The 19,489-nt window shown below is 44.6% G+C and overlaps 1 protein-coding gene across 3 annotated transcripts in view; it reads right to left on the bottom strand.

The window, feature by feature from the left end:
* Positions 1–19,489, bottom strand: part of FGFRL1 (fibroblast growth factor receptor like 1) — a 182,332-nt gene that overhangs the window by 7,999 nt on the left and 154,844 nt on the right. For all 3 annotated transcript variants that reach the window (XM_065836363.2, XM_071808469.1, XM_071808470.1), the window contains exons 4-6: positions 9,885–9,965; positions 4,489–4,773; positions 242–595 (exon numbers count right to left, since the gene is read on the bottom strand). In XM_065836363.2, coding sequence (XP_065692435.1) covers positions 242–595; positions 4,489–4,773; positions 9,885–9,965 — 720 coding nt within the window. The remainder of the gene's footprint in view (positions 1–241; positions 596–4,488; positions 4,774–9,884; positions 9,966–19,489) is intronic.

The raw sequence follows: 19,489 nt of genomic DNA, 5'->3' as shown, positions 1-19,489 counted from the left end.
TTCCTAATATCCAATTTAAACCTCTGCTGGTGCAACTTGAGGCCATTTCCTCTTGTCCTATCACTTGCTACTTGGGAGAAGAGACCAACACCCTCCATGCTACAACCTCCTTTCAGGCAGTTGTAGATAGCAACAAGGTCTCCCCTCAGCCTCCTTTTCTCAATCCTAAACAGCCCCAGCTTGCATAAATTCCATGATGCAGACTGCTGTTTCAGATTGGGAAAAAAAAGGCATAACTCACCTGGCAGGACTGTTAGAAAAGCGCTGCGAAAGCTGTAGCCCATGGTGTTTGCCCCCAGGCAAATGTACATCCCTGCGTCCTCTTCCTTGGCTCGAGTAATCATCAGTTTGTTCAGGTAGGAACCATCGGGACGGGACCAGACTTCCCCCGTAGGCAGCACAACAAACTTCTGTCCCCCAACGTCAATGGTTGAGTTGTACTTGCTCTCTGTGCCGTACTCCACCCTTTTCAGCCACTGGATGACGGGTTTGACATCGCTGCGGACTTTGCACTGGAAGGATGTGGTCCCACCATAGTCTACTGTTGTGTTGACTGGGTGCGTCCCTGTCAGGATGGGTTTGGATCTTGTCCTCTCTGCACAAAAACACAAGGAACTCCATGGAAAAAGGCGTTTGCCAATCTCATTAACTTGTGATTGCAGAAACATTGGGAAAAGACACAGGACAATTTCTGCAAACCTCTCCTGATACAAATTTGCCCAGCCTCTGCCCAAGCTGCTAATGGCAGGTGCTCTCCAGTCTCTCCAGACAACTCCTCCATTATCTGAGGCTTAGCAAGTCTTTTCTCATGCTCAACCTGAACCTTCCTGTTTCTAACAAGGAAGTTAGTTACTCTACGTGCATCAGACCTGCAGAAAAGCTTGTTCTCCCTCTTAGCCCTTATATTTTGGAAGATTTTCTTCAGGTCTCTCTTTGGTACACTGAATAACTCTCCTGACTGCTAAGCAAACAGGGTCCTGAGAACCTCCTACAGAAGGTTTTTCTGTCTTGGCTGTGTTTCTGTTCTCTCAGGTCAGTCATGAAGTATTTATACATGGGTACTCAGTTTGCAGTTGTTTTACTCAGCACCACACAAGTCAGACCTGACCTCTCTTCTTCTTGGCAAATAGTGTAAGTCCAGCCCAGACTGCTGAATTTCCCCATTCCCTTGCTGTATGAGATGACAAAAGGGGCATCCTGCCTTGTACTCTCACTTATCCCCATGACTCAGGGACCATATCCCAGAATAATGGGTTCTTAATGATGCACCTTTACCTACAGGGTCAGAGGCTGCAGTGATCTTTCTTGAGTCTTGACCAGAGGAAGTTAAATGGCCTGGTACTAGCCAAAAAGGCCAAAACCCATTTCAGGATTAAATTGGGCCAATAGTGCAGGTCTGAACACAAACTAAGTGGATTATTTTACTGTAAATGTTCACTTCATATTGACCCTGATGATGTCCTGTCAATGTATACAATATCAGGAAACACTTTTTAACTGTAAGGATGACTGAGCACTGGCACAGGATGCCCAGAGAGATTGTGGCATTTCCATCCTTGATGATATTCAAAAGACATCTGGACATAGTCCTGGGCAACTGGATCCAGGTGTCGGTGCTTGAGCAGGGAGGTTAGACCAGATGCCCTCCAGAGATCCCTTCCAACCTCAATCATTCTGTGATATTGCGATGCTGTGTCTCTTACCACCATGTCTGGCAGGTTGCAATTTGCAGGTGAATATGACAGAACTTTCTGTATTGTCAGTTTTTTACTAGATTATTTACAAGTATATATCTACTGAGAGTCCACATCAGAACCATTGTGGCTACCCCAGTTTGAGGACAGTGAGAGGTAGGGCAGGATATGTTCCATGTCCTTTTGGTCTTCCCAAATACTTCTTAAAGACAGACAAAATTGGATGGGAAAGGGCCTCTTTTTTCACGGACTAATAGCAGGCTGTGGATATTGTCTTGTCTGTGAGTCCTTCGGGAGATATCTGTCACCTCCATTGCTGGGCCTGGTAGCTGCCTATGGGGACCAAACTCTACTGGAAGCCACCTCATGCCATATCATCCACTGCTGCGGAAACTGAGACCGCAGACACTGCTGGTGAGGAAGATCTTCATCCTCACCTCCCTGATTCTATTATTTTCCTTCAGTCTAATCATTCCCACACTCACTATGGAGCAAATTTTTGTGGAGGAAGAGCTCAGATGGCTTTTGCTTTTCTAGCCAATAAAAAAAATATTTTATTTCCCACTATTATTTCGCCTCATATCTCAGATAATGAGGGAAACAAGATGGTAGGAAAGGAAATCAAACATAAGTGGTTCACAATACAAGCTCATCTCTTCCAGCTTTAGGTTGTGTCAACACCACATAAAGTCAAAGGAAAAAATTATCCCTCATTCTGAGGAATGCTTGGATTTTTTTCTGACATCAGAGAAATCAGCCACAGTTTCCAGACAAGGAGGTACTGCAAACCTCTATCCTAGTAGGCACAGAGAGAAATTATGGTATCACTGTGGGTGGTAACTGCTGGCAATCATCAACTGCTTTTGACGGTAAACACTGTTGGATTGAGCATGTAACAAAACAGCTCCCACAAGCACCGGCTTTGGGATGAGAGGAAGAAACAATGGAGCCTCTTTCAAAAACTCAGGATACTTTCAATAATGAGGGCCCCAAAGATGTGCTTGGGAAACAAAGGTACCACAGTGGTCTCTATAGGCTTTGACTTGGGACTACAAGCAGGAATCACAGCTGGGGAGACTGAGACTCAGATAAGCAGGACTTAGGAGTGGAGGCTCAGGGGGGAAAAAGAAGGAGGAAATTGAATAAAACCTGTAATGATCCACAGAATGATGTTAAAAATAGAAAGACGTCTGAAAACTGCTTAATGCCCTTATCTCCTTGACTCTGGTTCCAGCTTTGGTTACTGTTTTCACTCCTAGCCAGCAAAAGCTAATGAAAACAAAGGTTACATACATCTTTAAGTTGATAAAAACCAAGATAAACAGGGACACAGAAAGGGGTTTGTTCCTGGTGCTGTCTGGTTTTGATGAAGTGAAAATGCCACAGCTGCCATTAGGATGGGGCTTGATTCATTTCCCTGTCTCTGCTCCTGGTTTTAGTGTAAACACATGTTTTTACTGTCTCCACACAGCTGCCTCTTTATCAATCCCAGATGTCCAGCAGGTTTTTGCGTTTGGAGCCCAACAGAGCTCCCCACATGTGCTTTTAATTCCTGTGATTCTAGAGAAAGGACTTATCAGAGAACAGATCTTTACCTTTAAGAACAATCTTTCACACTGGGATAAACTTTCTCATGCTAAAATATATGCATAGACAGACAAATAACATGCTTTCCATGTGGCTGGAAATAGCCCTCCATGCCCCTGCTCCTCATTAATGAAGGCTATTCAATCTTCACTCCACTCAGCTCATCTTCTCCACTTTCTTGAGTTGACAGCTCTGTAATCATTTCCATGACAACTCCTGATGATGTCACGCACAAAGCAAAATTATTTAAGAATAAGAGCTCTTCTCTGGTAGATTTATGTAGGATTTGAGTATAATTTTCTTCAGTAATCATAGGGGAAACAGGAGATTAGAGAACAGGAATCAGAATAGCTAGATAGTAAGAAGAGCAATTTACCCCACCACAATGCAGGGTAATCCCCCACAGATCATCGTCTAAGGTTGAATCTTTGAAGCTATGTCAGCAACTAAAGATGCAGACCGGACCCTAGTGGGATTTTCTTTTTGTTTTAATATCTCATTTGTGCCCAATTGAACCTTCAGACGGACAAATGTTTGGGTTGTTTTTTATTTATTTTGTGTTAGTTTTGTTTTGTGGGGTTTTTTGTGTTGTTTTTTGTTGTTGTTGTTGTGTTGGTTTTGTTTGTTTGTTTGGTGTTGTTTTTTGGGGTTTTTTTAATCTGGCCATAAAGCCTTCTCTGGTTAATCACTCTCATCATAAAATTTCTACTAATTCCCTTGGGAGACTTCTCTAATGAAGTGGGTCTCCTATTACAGCTATCTAGACTAAATTTTCAATTGATTGCTTTCACTTTATTACCACTTTGACAGTGTAATCTTGGCCATCCTAAATATTTCCATCCCTCCTTTAAGGTACAGGAAAGAGCTTCCTCAGCTACTTCTCAGTCTGTCCTTGAATGGACTCTGTTGGTGGTGTAAGATTGGACTGGGCAACGATGAACTTTTACCATGCAGGTGCCCTTAGAGATGACTTTTTCCCAAGCACCTCTCCTCATTTCAGCTACTGAATCGTATTGCTGCTTCTCCATCTTGCCCAGGTGTTAAGTTTATTCTCGAGGTTCAGTAACGTTTTCTCTGCTGATGTTTTTAACACTTACCCATTTCTGTGTCTGGCTATTGGCACAGAGCACTTGCCATCACGCCCTCTTTACTCAGCCAGCCCCCTTCTCAAAGCTCCCTGCATTCCCCCACAAGAGGCTGCACTTACGTATTACTTCAACTTTGTACGTTGCATTGATTTCTCCAACTTTGTTAAACACTCGGCAGGTGTATTTCCCACTATCCTCTGGCTTCAGGTTCTTCAGGTTCAGCGTCCACTTCTTCTTCTTGTTCTCCCCAATCTCTTGGGGTGTCAGGGGTTTGTTGTCCTTCAGCCATGTGATGTCAGGCCGCGGGTTCCCGCTGGCCACGCACTTCAGGCGGATGGAGCTGCCGACAGGACGGGCGATCACCCTCCGTCTCATCTTGGCAGGCTGTGTGAACCTGGGCCGGGCTGCAAAAGGCACGAAAAATTGACTGTGGTGAGCAAAGGGCATGCAAAGAATGATGCTGCTGTCGAGTGTTATGGCCAAATTTGCTTGAGAGGCACCCGGCAGCCCTAAACATACCAGTGTATCACCCTCATATCAACTCAAATTGATTTCATTAGAAAGGAGACACCATCCAGCCTGATGCTTTTAAATGTCTACTGGACTGCTGCAGCCACCGCATTACCCTTCTCCATCGTACAACCCTGTAATTTCCCGGTGTCTGTAAGTGAGCTGCATCAGACAATCTCACAAAATAATACCAAAATCATGCTGTTGTAGCTGAAAGCAAAATGTGGCCCCATAATCACATTATAATTGTTACCATATTCCATGCCACAAATGCAAGCCTTTAGCCAAGACCAAAAGCAAAACCTCAGATTCCTGTCAGGCTGACACTGGTGGTCACTTGAAGCTTCATTTTCTGAAAAAGATTTGACCCGTAGTTCTCACTGCCTTTAATGGGATTTACGAAGAGTCAACTTCTTTTCAATATGTAGGGAAGTCTTAGAAGTGTGCCAGACATTTGTACATTGATCTGAACTTACATGTACACAATTCCTTCACCATTAATTTATGAAGCATTCAGGTTGAAAGGCCCAAAGAAGCAAACAAACAAAAGGAAAGACCCAATAAAAACCCCTTGAGTTTGCTACTAGAGGATATATCATACCAGTCCATCCCAAAAATGGAGAAGCTGAAGCAATAGCTGCTGGTGGACAGAATCATGGGTTAAGATATGTGTCTAACCTGAATCTCTCCTCTTCTAGTTTAAAACCACTACCCCTTTTCCTGTCATTACATGCCCTTCTAAAAAGTCTGTCTCCATCCTTCTTATAGGCTCCTTTTAAGTATGGAAAGGCCGCAATAAGGTCTCCCTGGAGCCTTCTCTTCTCCAGGCTGAACACACCAACTCTCTCAGCCTGATCTGCAGCTTCCTCTCTCCAAGCACATGGGAATGGCAGCCATTGACCTTTGAGGTCTGTGAACATATTCCTTAGTCCTCACCCCTGCAGCCTTGCCCAACATCCCTCTCTCTTGGAAGAGGACACCCCTTGGCATACCCCTCTCTTCAGAGTCCTTTTTTGCAGGGGAAACCATCTGCCTCCACAGCCTTCCCTTGCTCCCTTTGGCTGTCATTTTGGGTCCCAGCCATTTCATGTTATTTCAAACTCTTGCTCAGAAATGCTTTACTCTCCACACAGAGTCTTTCATGTGTAATCTAATGAACCGGAGCAACTCTGGCACTGAAAGTCCTTGCGGTGACAGCTGAGCAGCAAGTGTGACATACTAACCCACTCCACAGGTCATGGTGCCTAAATTGCTGGGTATTCCCTTGGGGGTCTGCTGCAAGAGAAGGCCCCCTCCCCGAAAGAAAAAAAACAATCACCCTCCCAAAAAGACAATTAACCCTGTCAGAGCTGCAGGTTGTGAGCAATGACATGTTGAAGTTTATGTCTGAGCTGAGGGAGACATACTGATAAGGGCTGTCATTGTGGAAATTGAGTAAATGTCTACAAGGTGAAAGGAGAGGTTAAGAACCAGCTGTGAAATGGGTTTAAACAGTTCATAGAATCATAGAATGTCCTGAGTTGTAAGGGATCTACAAGGATCGTTGAGTTCAACTCCTGTCCCTGCACAGGACAATCCCAACATTCACACCATGTGTCAGAGGATGTTGTCCAGTTGCTTCTTGAACACTGTCAGGCTTGGGGCTGTGACACCTCCCTGGGGAGCCTGTTCAGTGCTCCAGCACTCTCTGGGTGAAGAACCTTTTCCTCATGTCCAACCTAAACCTCCTGTGGCACATCTTCCTGCTGTTCCCTCAGGCTCTATTGTTGGTCATCAGCGACAAGAGATCATCAGCTGCTCTATCTCCCCCCTAGTGAGGAAGCTGTAGAACACAATGAGGTCTCTCCTCAGTCTCCTCTTCTCCAGGCTGAACCGACCTATGATTATCCTCTAATATGGCAGTAATTTACTCTGAGACCAGGAACTGCAGGTCCAGGTAGGGGTAGATCCTTTCTGGATGGGATTCCTGGGCTGGGACTTACATATCAAAGAGCAGGTTGGAGACAGGACAGTCACATCACCCATGCAAACTGAAAAGTCAAGTGAGTGACTCTAAGCTCTCGCCTTCCCTTACCTCTCTCCTGCTTCCACAGCAATATTTCAGAAAGACTTGGTGGCGTCCCTGCTCGTAAGGGCATTGAAAGACAGAAACTCTCTTTCCTCCCAAGAAAACATTTCTGGTTTTCCTCCCACTGCAACTCCTATGAATCTGTCTGGAGTTTTGCATTCACTCCTCGTACATTGTTGCCCAGATATGTACCAAACTACAGGTAAAGCTAAACTTCTTTGGCTCTTTCTGTCTGTCTTTCTTCTTCCTTTTAAAGAAGGTTAAGTGATTATGCAGTCTCAAAAGCTACTCCAGGCTGTGTGCAATATGCTGAAACCAGATCCCATTTACACAGTCCTGAATGTTTCCTTGACAAAAGCCTGAATTGGACAAGTTTAGAAAAGCCAGCTAACAAAAAAGGGGAAAAAGACAGAGGCACACACATAAGAGAGAAAAAGGACCCAGCAAGCACAAAGGAGAAAGAGGGAGAAGCAGCAGCATGAGAGAGAGGCAGAAAAATTCTCTTTTGAGTTGGTGCTAGTAAATGTCTGTCCCCAAATCTGTACCATTTACAGAAGTCTTGCTTGTTGGAGTGCCAGCGAGGGCCATTACAAAGTGCCTCTGTGTTATTTATACTTCACATGCTTGTTCTTCTCCACATCACTTGGCGTTTGCTTCATAAACATGAACTGCACATTTGTACAGTATAAATTATGCCACACACAAGAGCAAGGGAAAACACAAGTGGATGAGACAAAGAGACAGTGTTGTGTAGGGGTTCCTTGATGAAACGCTGTTTACCATGAAGATTTATTCAAGCTAATGAAAATGAAATTAAACACAAGGCTGTCAGCACAAAGACCTGGGAAGGACTTCACAGTTTCCTCTCACTGTGGGACACCTCAAGGTGCATGGATTAGCTACAAAGATCCCGTTGGATGTTGTTCATACAAAGCAAGGTGGTTAGCTAAAACATGTAGTCTGATGTAATCCACCACAATTAACTCCACACAGTGACAGCACCACTTCCAGCTTTCACAAAACTTACACAAAAAGCATCATGATATAACTAAGTAATGAAATACTTTCAAGTCTTTGGGATAAGAGCTCAGCCAGTTGTGGGAAGATGTTCATGGGGGTATTTTATAATTTCCCCATCAGCTCCCTGCTCTTGATGGGGACAGGAATTCTCCCCAGTGATACCATTCCATGATACTAGCTGGGAAGCGAAGTGGAGCTTTTTTCTTACCATGCTTCTCCTCTCTAACTTCTCTAGGGCCCAGGACTCTGCAAACACAAACTATTCCTTCACCCATTATCCTCCACAGAGGCCCGCAGACACCCACTGACCCTCCCTGCACAATAACCCACACCAGCAATTTGCCAGTGACCACTGCTGGATGGAAAAGGCTTGTGTGTGTGTGTGTGGTCTGCCCCAGCCACTTCCCTGACTGGGGAGGGGAGACAGGAGGGATGGAAGGGGAAAAAGCAGAGGTGCAGGAATGCTCTGCAGCACAAAGAACAACTGGACCAGGGCAGCACAGAGCAAAACACAATCTGATATGAGATTGTCAATGCCTAATAATTTAGTAGCGCTTACATCTTTTTTCATAATACTAATTTTTTTTATTGATCCATCCTGGAGCAGCTCTACCAGGAGAACATCCAGCATGGCATTTAGTTTCTGCTTCTATCTCCACCATGGTACTGAAGAATGGAGAGATGGCGGCTTTTCTTGCTAGTTGCTGAATCCCTCCTGGACTCCTGGCCTCTAGTTTACCTAAGCCACCCTTTTTCTAGCTCTAAAATGTTGTCATCCTTCTCCAGAATCAGTGAGGGTCAGCTTCCTCTCCCAGAGTGAGCTCAGTCTCAGACAAACCTGTAATTCAAGGCTACTATGGCAGTGCCTCTTCCAGGTGTGGACTGGACTACATCACAGCACGCCACGTCCCTTCTTTGCCAGCTCCTGAGGAAATCTGGCCTCAGCTCAAGTGAAACGGTGAAAGCTTGACAGGTTCCACCCCTACCACCGCTATGAGGTTACGCCCTGGCCACGAATGTGGTACAAAGTCACCTCTGTATTATGAAATTAAAAGGAGGGATGTACTGCAAGAGTGAAATGGAAATGTTGTGCTTCATCCCTTGAGGTCATTAACTCACATCACACTCCTGTAAGCAATGGCCAAAAACAGTTTGGCATCAGCCTGACAACTTATTGTCCTTCAAGGAGTGCTTGGACCAAACTTTGGACCTGCAAGTCTTGAGGTGATTCAGAACCTGGTCCAAGTGAGATTTTAGCAGTTCCCCAAAGCTCTGCAACAGCATCAAAATCCTACGCTTGAACAGTCCAGGGCTTAGAGAAGTTCATGCAGGTGTCTAAAAGAGTTGGTAATTTTAAAAAATACTCAGCTTTGGCTTAATGCTAGTTCTCCTGAAGTGAAGTCAGACTTCACATTTGCCCTCCATGGGAGCAGTGTTAGGTTGGCACTGAAGGCTTTTGGAAAAATTGCTGTGAAAGTCAATATGCCTTTTAGAGACAGTCTATGAAAGCTGTAATAGCTGCACATGCAAAAGAAAGTCAGTGCCCAGAAAAACAAATGCAAGGGAGAACCATGTTGGTTGTGCCCAGAAAAACAAATGCAAGGGAGAACCATGCTGGGGCATATGGCAGGGTGCCCTAGAATGGACCATTGGCTGCATTTCACGGAAGGATGCTTGGATGGGATCCATTCACACCGACACGTTCAGCTGATGCTCTATTATTTGACCATCTGTAGGGAGAACTCACTCCAGCCCCTCTGCTTTTCCCTTTCCCCTTCCCTTTCCCTTTCCCTTTCCTTTTTTTTCCCTTTCCTTTCCCTTTCCCTTCCCTTTTTTCTTTCCCAACTACAAAATGTGCTGCATGAGCAGCACTAAACCAAGAACCAAGGAAAATAAAAACCATACTCTGCTCCTTACCCCATTGCTTCCCAGAATGATCTTCATATTCACCATTGGAGCCTTCAGGTGCCTGGCTATCCTTTCTTGAGCTGGCATCATCTGCAAAGGAAAGAAAAGAGAAGATGTTAAGAAGGTCTCCTGCAGTGCAGCAGCATGATAAGAAGTTTGCATTTCCTCCTGGAGGTGCCACGCAGCTGAAACACACTCAACATACATTTGGCATCCACATCCCAGCACTTACAGCCTGGCCAGTTTAATGCACAATTTAGTTTGCTGCTTTATGGGCTTTTCAGCAGGCTACCAAAGCAATGGGAGATTAATCAATGTTTCAGTAGGTGACAAAAGCCTCTTTGTTTATGTTTACAGGTTGGTGTTCCCTAGGAGGAGCTGATCTGTTGTACCTTTTATGCAAATGATGGTATAAATCAAAATTAAAGCTAATTAAACCTAGGAGGTGAGGGAAGACTTATGTGATCAGTCACACACAGCACACGCAGTGGAATTAGGGCCACTAATTTTCCTTTCAGTTTCCATATAAAATCAGGAAAGCAAGCAGGTCTGGGGTCAAATGAACCCTCAAGGGATATGAATGCAAAGCTATGGCTGGAGAAAGCAATATCAAATTGAAAAGGTGTAATCCCCAAGGCGGGGGAAAAAAACAAAACCCACACAAAACCATAAGGTTTCACCCCAGAAGGTAAAGCCCCGCCTCTCCAGCAGATCCCACCTCAAATTCCCACTGTGATATGGCCACCTACAAGGTCTCCACAAGGGCACCAGGCAGTTCCCTGAGCCTCCTTCTGCAACCCAGGTGGTGCTGGTGGCCTCACACCTCTGCAGTGCCTGGATGTGAAGCCTTTTCCTCCTCCACTGCACAAGCTCTCAGCTCAGAGCATCCTCTTATAGCAACGCATCGCACCAGGATGGAGGTCCACCTGAGGGACTTTGGGCACCTACGGGCGATGGCACAGCAAAGTGTGGCTCTTCCAAGGCCACTTCCCCGCCCTGCAGTCTGAATTTGAGGTGAAGATCTTGATCAAGAGCTACTCAGCTTGCAGCTAAAGTGTACTGAAGTGCTGAAGTTTGATTTTCAGTGATAAGTCAAGTGAAGGCTGGGAAGAACATTCACCTCAACTAGGAACTGCTCCACAATGGTGTAAACAAAAAGTAAACAAATTAAGAGAAGTGGAAACACCTGACACAAGGAATGAATCCCTCCAAACGCCCAGTTCCTAAAACCCATAAGCAAAACATCTCATGAGCAAAAGAGAGGTAATTTCTTGCTGTAATCTCTGTGGCAGAGAGAAAAAACTTAGCTTATACATGAGCATGTCCCCACCCCCGCCCCGAAAATGTACAAATAGTTGAACTGCTCTTTACAGCTGTTTCAGAAGTTGGGTTGTGCCTAAACAGCGTTTATCACGTAAACTTGTGTGAAGCCTTTGTGTGAGAAGAATGTGTGTTTAACCCCATCCTCACCCCAGTTTCCGCTATTTTGGAAAATCATCCCGTCTCTTCAGCATTTTACGCCGACACGTGCTCCGCTCTCGCTTGCCGCTGTCCCTTATGCAGAGCGGCTGCAATGCCATATGGGTTTGTCCCCCCTCACCCCGGCAGATTTTTCCCTTCTCCTTGTGGTTACTTCAGCAGTTTCCCCCGGCAGTATGTGCAGCTGTCACCTCGAGGCGGAAAGAAAACTTTCAGGGCAGCAGTGAGCTGTGCTATTACTTCGGCTCCCTCCAGCTGACTGCCCCTTCCCACCTCCTTCTCCCCCTCCATCCATTGCTGGAAACCCGAAGGCTTTCCCCAGGGTCCAGCCAGCTCCCAGCCCACGCCACAGGGAAGCAGCATGAAACATCAACCCTAGCATGGTGCAAACGTACTGTCCGGTCTCTGCCGCGGCTGGCCTGCAGCCTGTGTTGCAAAGCAGACAAGTAACCCACATGCTGCATTTTACTAATATATTTTTACAGCCGTGGCAAACTGAACGCAGGGATTACAAACATACCCATTATATATGATGGCTGGCATATGGACGATTGTCTCCTTTCAGTCAAAATACTGAATCGATTCCCTTCTGGCACTTGTACAGATTTTCACATAAGTATCAGTGATGCTACGAATGAAATCTTGGATGCTCTCTGAGAAAGAACTTACTAAATCCCCTAGCACGATTAGAAAAATGTGTTAAGTAACGGAGAAGAAAGAAAAACTGCAGCCAGAGGTATAGGATTCCTTCCCATTGTTAACTGCCGAATATCTTAAAAGTGGTTAAGACATTTAAGTGGTGATGTTCTGTCAATTTTATCTTAATCCTACTCAGCTTGATGTACAAAGAGCAGCATATCCTCCCCTTGCCTCCTGCCTCATGTTACAGTATGTCAGCCCATGTGCGCTCCTCCTGCCTACACACAAGGACTGACTGGGGTTCTCAACACCTCTTGACTCGCTGCCAAGCTTTTGATGTAAGTAAAATTGCTCAGAATCTGTTTGATCCTTTGAAGATGCTTCGTTGGTTGTTATCCCGTCAAATCACAAACCTGTGGAGTAACCTGCCAAACGCAGAAAAAAATCATTTTGTGGCGAAGAGATCAGGATAACTAATGCCACCATGATGAGTCTATGAAATAGATAATTTGGTGGGGGAGCAAGGCTGAAATAAATAACTGCACGCATTTATGAGTGTTGGTCTAGATCCACTGGAACCAGTTTTGTCTTTGTTAGGAATGTGGTGATGTTAACAACAACACATTGCAAAAGTCCCGGGGAGCAGGGGAAATGCCATAAACATGGAAACTCTTGTAGAGCAAAACTACTCCTTCCCATCCCCAGGGCCGCACGCTGGGTGAGGAATGTTACAGCAACATGCAGCGAATTCTGCTCCTACCTTCAGCATGACCGTATTTCAACAAACTCATGCCTTGAGAACTATATGAAAAAAACTTCATTCATGAAATCCAGGAATTGGATGAAATTCAGCAAAGCTCATTTTTGGAAGATTCTCTGAAGCCCAGGAAACTCTGGTCAAGCTTAAAAGCGTGAGTGAGGCAGCAGAATAGCCAGTGAGATAATGATAAAGTGTTAGCCTGAGATGTGAGTGACCCAGGGTCAAGTTCCTCTTCTGCTGCATTCAGAGAGGGATTTGAACTTCTCCTTTTGCACCCTGGGTGAGCATCTTAAGCTCTCATCTGTGGTCTCAGAGAGCCAAAAATGAGTTTATTATTATATAAAGTGAAACTGCACTTGGGAGACAGATATCTCAGGAACATCCCCTCAGTTCAGGAAGGACAGGGAACTGCTGGAGAGGGTCCAGCGTAGGGCAACAAAGATGATTAAGGGAGTGGAGCATCTCCCTTATGAAGAAAGGCTGAGGGAGCTGGGGCTCTTTAGTTTGGAGAAGAGGAGACTGAGGGGTGACCTTATTAATGTTTATAAATATATAAAGGGTGAGTGCCATGAGGATGGAGTCAGGCTCTTCTCAGTGGCAAACAATGATAGGACAAGGGGCAATGGGATCAAGCTGGAACACAAGAGGTTCCACTTAAATTTGAGAAAGAACTTCTTCTCAGTGAGGGTAACAGAGCACTGGAACAGGCTGCCCAGGGAGGTTGTGGAGTCTCCTTCCCTGGAGACATTCAAAGCCCGCCTGGACACATTCCTGTGCGACCTCACCTAGGCGTTCCTGCTCCAGCAGGGGGATTGGACTAGATGATCTTTTGAGGTCCCTTCCAATCCCAAACATACTGTGATACTGTGATACTGTGATCCCTAGGATGGAAGACCCCTGTCCATACTTCAGATATCATCAAGATTTGACTTCCATCTGCGCCATCCAAAGTTAGTACTGTGGCTGCATGGAAATAACCTATTTCTCTCTGTTTGGAAGAACTTCCTTGATTTTTTAAATTTTTATATCAAATTGTTTTCTAGGGCAGGGAAACACTTTTGCAGTTTGTTCTAGTCCCTGTGCTAGCAAGGATGGATATCTTTTTGTATCACAGACACACTCTGGTCAGCCTGTTCCTTCCTAGAGAGGGATCTATGACAGTGAAAGCAAAGCCAAATTTCCCGAAAGTTCAGAGGCATCTGTTTCAGTCCAAACCTGGAGTATGAAGCCTGGTTAATACTGCCAGAACTGAAGACCTGCTGTTTGCATTTCACCCCAAGGTTTACAAATGCAACTGGCCTGGCAATATTCTTATTAGACAGAGAGTTGACCTGAAAAAATAAGCCACATTCAGGTATGTATGACAAGTATATATAATGACGAGTTAGTAGCAGAAATCACATGAGTCTTAGCCGTATTCAAAAATGACCTAATAAGCCGATTGCTTACTCGTACTCTTGTCACCTCCCACAGAGGCAGGCAGGTCAGGGTGATAAGTACATACAAAAAAATCAGCCTGCAGCCAAAGGGCAGCAGGGACCAGCTCTGCAGCGTTGCCAGCTCTGCTGCCAGCAGATTACCGCAAGAGGCAGTGCTAAGGAGGATGAGCTGCTGAAGTTTCCTACAAGCTCCCTTTTCTGTGACCTGTATTGGAAGGTCATCCTGTACTGGACTTCTTGGACAGTATCACAGGCTTAGGAGAGCAGCCAGTTGGAAGATGAAGTGGAAAACCTGCCTTGAAAAATAAGCACTGACTAATTTTATGTCACGAGTATCTGAGGCTAAGAAAACATACATATGATTTAGGTGTCCTCACTGTACAATTTGGTTCCGTGGTGTTACAAAGCACGCTGGCTGGTTGAGAAACCTGAAGTGGAAGGCTCGGATATCATATCAGGTGATAGACTTGGAGACACGAGACAAACTCGTGTAGCCCTTTCCCCTCCAAATACCGCACCTGGCCATACAAGACGGGGCCAGCATGGATCCAGAGGCATTGGCTCGTTGTTGGGGAATGTCGTCCCAGTGGTGTGATCTCTGACTGCTCTCCAGCCATTGCTTCTCTCTTGCTTCAGGACCTCATTCCAAGCTGGCTTCTAGGTCTGAGATCCCACAGGACTGAGATGTTGGCACTGGGGAAGTGTGTGGTGGGGCTGAAGGGCAATCACAGCCTTGTTTTTACATGAGGCTTGACATGTCTGCGTGTATGAGGCCCTGATTATAAGTGCTGACATCACGGGCCAAATTGTCCTTTCTCTACATGTAATGCCTTTCATTGGTCTTTTTGGTCTATTCTCTGTCCCAAAGCAGAAGGATTTCTGCAGAAAAGTGATTTCTGTATGTAACTTTATCCATTGACAAAGCACTTTGGGGACAAAGAGTGCCAGATAAGCTGGGTGTAGTTACTGTTTATCACCACAGCAGAATTGTTCCATTCCCTCTTAAAAGTTATAACAAATAGAAAATTCTGCATAACGGTCCAGCTCAGAGAGAAACTGATGAGAAATATTCACAGATTGTTACCAAGCCAGGATCAAATTTTATTCACCCACAGACTCTCCATGAAGCCTTTGTGTTTTAGCCGAATGGATATGACTGGTTTTCAGGCCAATACCACGTGCTGAGCGTCCATCCCCAAGTCGAAACAACAGCCCAATTTCTGAAGCAAAAATCTACCCGTAATATTTCTATATGATTCACAAAGTTGATTTAATTTGTTATAATGCAAGGCCCGTCCCTGCTCTGACTTGATAGGACCAGCTTTGGAGTCTTTGATGTCAGGGGCCTTGAAAGCCCCATTTCACAGATGAGCCAGCTTTGCATAAATAAACAAAGTGACCTCTGAACTGGAGCCTGAGACCTGAGCGCACTTCAAAGAGCTGGGGGAGGCAATGGGGGGGAGCGATGGGGAATGAAGCGATCAGCATGCATCATTAAGGCAGCCCCCGCTCAACGCCGCCGAACAAGGGGTGTAAATAAAAGGAGGGAGGCAAGCAGAGAGGGGGTGAAATGAGGGGGAAAGTGATGTAATCCAGTCAGGCTTGAACAATTATAATGAGGCCTTCTCCCATGGATGAATGAAAGAGATCTCTCTGAACTCCGACTTTAAGCGGCGACTCCTGCGTTTACCCAGATGCATCATATTTGTACGTCATATTTGCTCCCCAACGTCCTTCGCTGCTACAGGTGTCTAGTGAGAGGCAAAATACCAGTTGCTTGTGGGAGATGGGTCTTGTGTGTTTCCAAAGAGTTAAGTCAGAATTTGTTCTGCTGAGCCCAACCAGTAAAACTGAGCAGTGGGAACGCACCATAAACTCAGATCAGGAAGCAGTTTGACTTATTTTTCACTAGTCCTGATGATGCAGTAGACAGAAAATAAATACATATGAAAGTAAGTACATTCTGAAAATAAAAGCAGAGCTCTGCAGTTTACCTCAGATAAATTCAGGATCTGCTGTAATAGTTTCTGGAATTTAAGGGGAAACACAAAGGGAAGATCATTCTGTACTTTGTTTTAGGGAGTCTTCTGCTATCCCAACTGGTTCATCTGATGCCCAGATGAATGGTCCATGCTGTATACATGCAGGTAGTAACAACTCTATCACTGGGTTTGTGAGGATTGAGGCACTTGCTTTCCCCAGATCTTCTTAATGTGGATTAACACTCCAGGTTTCACTAGACTTTCAGCTGGTATTAACCCCCAATGGCCAGGGAAACACATCCCAACCTACTGGCTAGCACATGATTTCCATGTGAAAGCCACCACTGCCAGCTGTCAGGATTTTATTACTCATCTTGTGTTACTTGGGATGTTTCTGGAAAGCCTTGATCCTGGCAGGTGACTAGTTGACAATCTAATTTTTTCTGTGATTGAATAATGACATTTAACATCTGCGATTGTAAAGAAGTACTCTGCACAAATATATGTTAAAAGCTTGGAGGAAAAGCAACACAACACCGATTTTTGAGATCTTGTGATTTTTCAGCTTGTTTGGTGGTTTTGCTAGGTCTGAATTATGGCTTAAGGGCCCTTGGTACTGGTGATCCATAGATGAATCCCAAGGTTGATTTGAAATAATGAAGAAGATTAAGATGCAAAGTCCTCATCTTGACTAATTTTGAATTTCCCCACATCATTAAGGTCTAATTTAACATGCCACTTCTCTGAACCCTCCTTTCCACCAGAGGCAGACAGGACAAAACTCCAATGAACACATCCCACTAACACAAACCTGGTGTAAATCTTAGATACTATTTTGAATGTTTTTCATAGTTCATCCATCCACTCTTCATCTCACCCTCACCATTCCTTAACCTGCCTACTATATTAACAGTGTCACTTACTGTATTACAAGTACTGACACTATGAGAAGACAGGAAATGTGTTTAGAATTTATTTGGAAGGGCACAGTGAAAGCAAAGGAACAAGGAATATTTTAAGGGAAGAAAAAGGATCTCATGAAGGAAACCCCTCTCCTTGGGCCCAGTCAAACAAAACCCCTCAAGAGGAAAAAGAAGAAACACACTCAGAGGAGCACATAGCCAAGGAACACTCTACTTTCCTCAAAAAACAAAACAAAACAAAACCAACTCAAACTAAAAGGCTACTGGCAGAGAATTTGCCTCTAACAGGCACTGAAGTATTTACTGCCTACTGCCTTTGGCTCCAGTTGGGCCAGAAATTACCAGAGGTATCGATACTGGAATTTCCTGAAAATAATAAAAATGTTTGCGTTAGTGGCTTTTTATTTTTTTGCTATTTTCAGCTTTGGTGATTTCATTACAGTTTTCATGTAAAATTTTTCATGTATTTCACTTCAGTCCCAGCACTGGGAACCTCTCTGTAAGCAGGATGCTTTGGAATAGAAACATTCACAGCCCAACTGCCCCCCAAAACACTGGAGAGGCTCCGCAGTCTACAGAGCAAAGACCTGGTTGGGGCGTGAAGAAACAAGACTTCTGTCCCTAGGTAAGATCAGTAACTCACATTTTTAAGTTACGATGATGTACAGGCCCATCCTGTTACCTGTAAGTGATAAAGCTCTTAATTGGTGGTTATTGCTGCATCCCACATCTCAACACACAGGTGAACATATATCAGAAGTGACTACTTAATGACCACAGAAAACTCAACTCCCTTTCACAGAATGAAAAAAGGAGGGACTATGGGGTAGCATGGATGTATCAGAGTCAGTTTATTTTACAAGTTGATTCCAATCTAGCTCCAACAGCATGGCCAAACCAGTCCTACTTCTCTGGAGAGTTTCAGCAGCCCACAGAGAATCTAGCACTGCTATGCATAAGCTCCTACTGGCACCTGAGCTAACTCTTTTACCACCAATTCCTTCTTAATACTGCAACCTATGATAGGAGTCCAACATAGACACATCCCTTCTCTGTACTCTTGCAGACCACTAAAGACTACTGTGATTTATTGTTTGGGCTCCATTAAAAAGCTTTGGTATGCAAAGCGATCACATATTTCCTTAGAGAATCTTTGGAAGATCTAAAATTGTAATAGTCTGACTATGACTGAACTAGAGATTTTACAAATCCCTTTGCCAAAGTTGGCTCATCTAGTTCCCAAAGAGAGCTTTAGTAATTCCTTCACTGTTACTGTTAATATGGTATGATCAATAAGAGTCAAACAGCACAACAGAAAAGGATGTTTGTGAAAAAGGAGAACTTGAAGAATAAAAAATTCTCTATTTGCTATATGTATACAAAAGAACTTAGAAGGTCTCCTGGGATCCTGCATGGAGCTCTTCGGAGTCCATGCAGGATGAGACATGGGCATACCATGTCCGTCTCTCTCCTCTCCTTCTTTGTCCCCATGACTCTGTATCTGGTTGAGATCTACTTTATAACTCTTTTTCCTCCTTCTTCCCCAACTACTTTCCATAAAGGTGTGGAGGGAGAAGCCTTCCTGAAGTTTTAGTTCTTCTCTTGCCCCTTGTGGTCTATCGCTACGCACAGAGTTCACAAAGTCATCTGAGACACGTTCTCATCCATGGCACATCTGCACATAGGGATGCTCCACCTCCTGCTGTAACCACACAAAGAACCGCAAGGAGAAACAGCTGGAGTTTTCACTGAGCCACTGCAATTCCCTGGCCTACCATTATAACAATTACATTACAAGGGCAATCACAGGTCTTCCGCCATGCCGACTCCTCCAGACACAAGGACCTCCCGCCCTGCCCTCAAGTCTCCATTCCACTGGGGGTAAGAAAACAATTCTCCCTTCTTTGTTGTTGTTGTTGAGGTTACTTTTTTAATGAGCATGCCCCAGAACACGCAGACACCAGCCCTGGGAGCTCTGCACCACAGGCACCAGTCTGTGGTTTTATTCTTGATCTACTACTGGAGGGGATGAAAGGGAGAAGAAATCAGAGAACAAGAGGAGTGGTTACACTTCTGCCTTGTCACCAGCAATTTCTGAGCATGAAATAGTACCACAAAAAAACAGCAATTACCAATTAGCTGTTCCAGACTTTGAACAAACTTATATTATCTCCCAGTATTTTTTAATTGATTCTTGGACCACGATATGATAACATTAAAGATTTCTTAGAAATAGCTTCCCAGTGTATTAGACATTGTTCACAAACAGCACAAAAGACAGTCCTTGTTAAAAGAGATCACTGCCTGCGTATTGCAGGCACGGACTGGATGTCACATGTATTGAGGTTCCTCAAGAAATGTATTTTTTAGCATCCATCTGTTTTGGTCTGAT

The sequence above is a fragment of the Patagioenas fasciata genome, chromosome 4 (assembly GCF_037038585.1).
Source record: "Patagioenas fasciata isolate bPatFas1 chromosome 4, bPatFas1.hap1, whole genome shotgun sequence".
NCBI lineage: Eukaryota > Metazoa > Chordata > Aves > Columbiformes > Columbidae > Patagioenas > Patagioenas fasciata.
The sequence above is the reverse complement of the archived record's forward strand: the minus strand, read 5'-3'. Positions and strand labels throughout refer to the sequence as shown.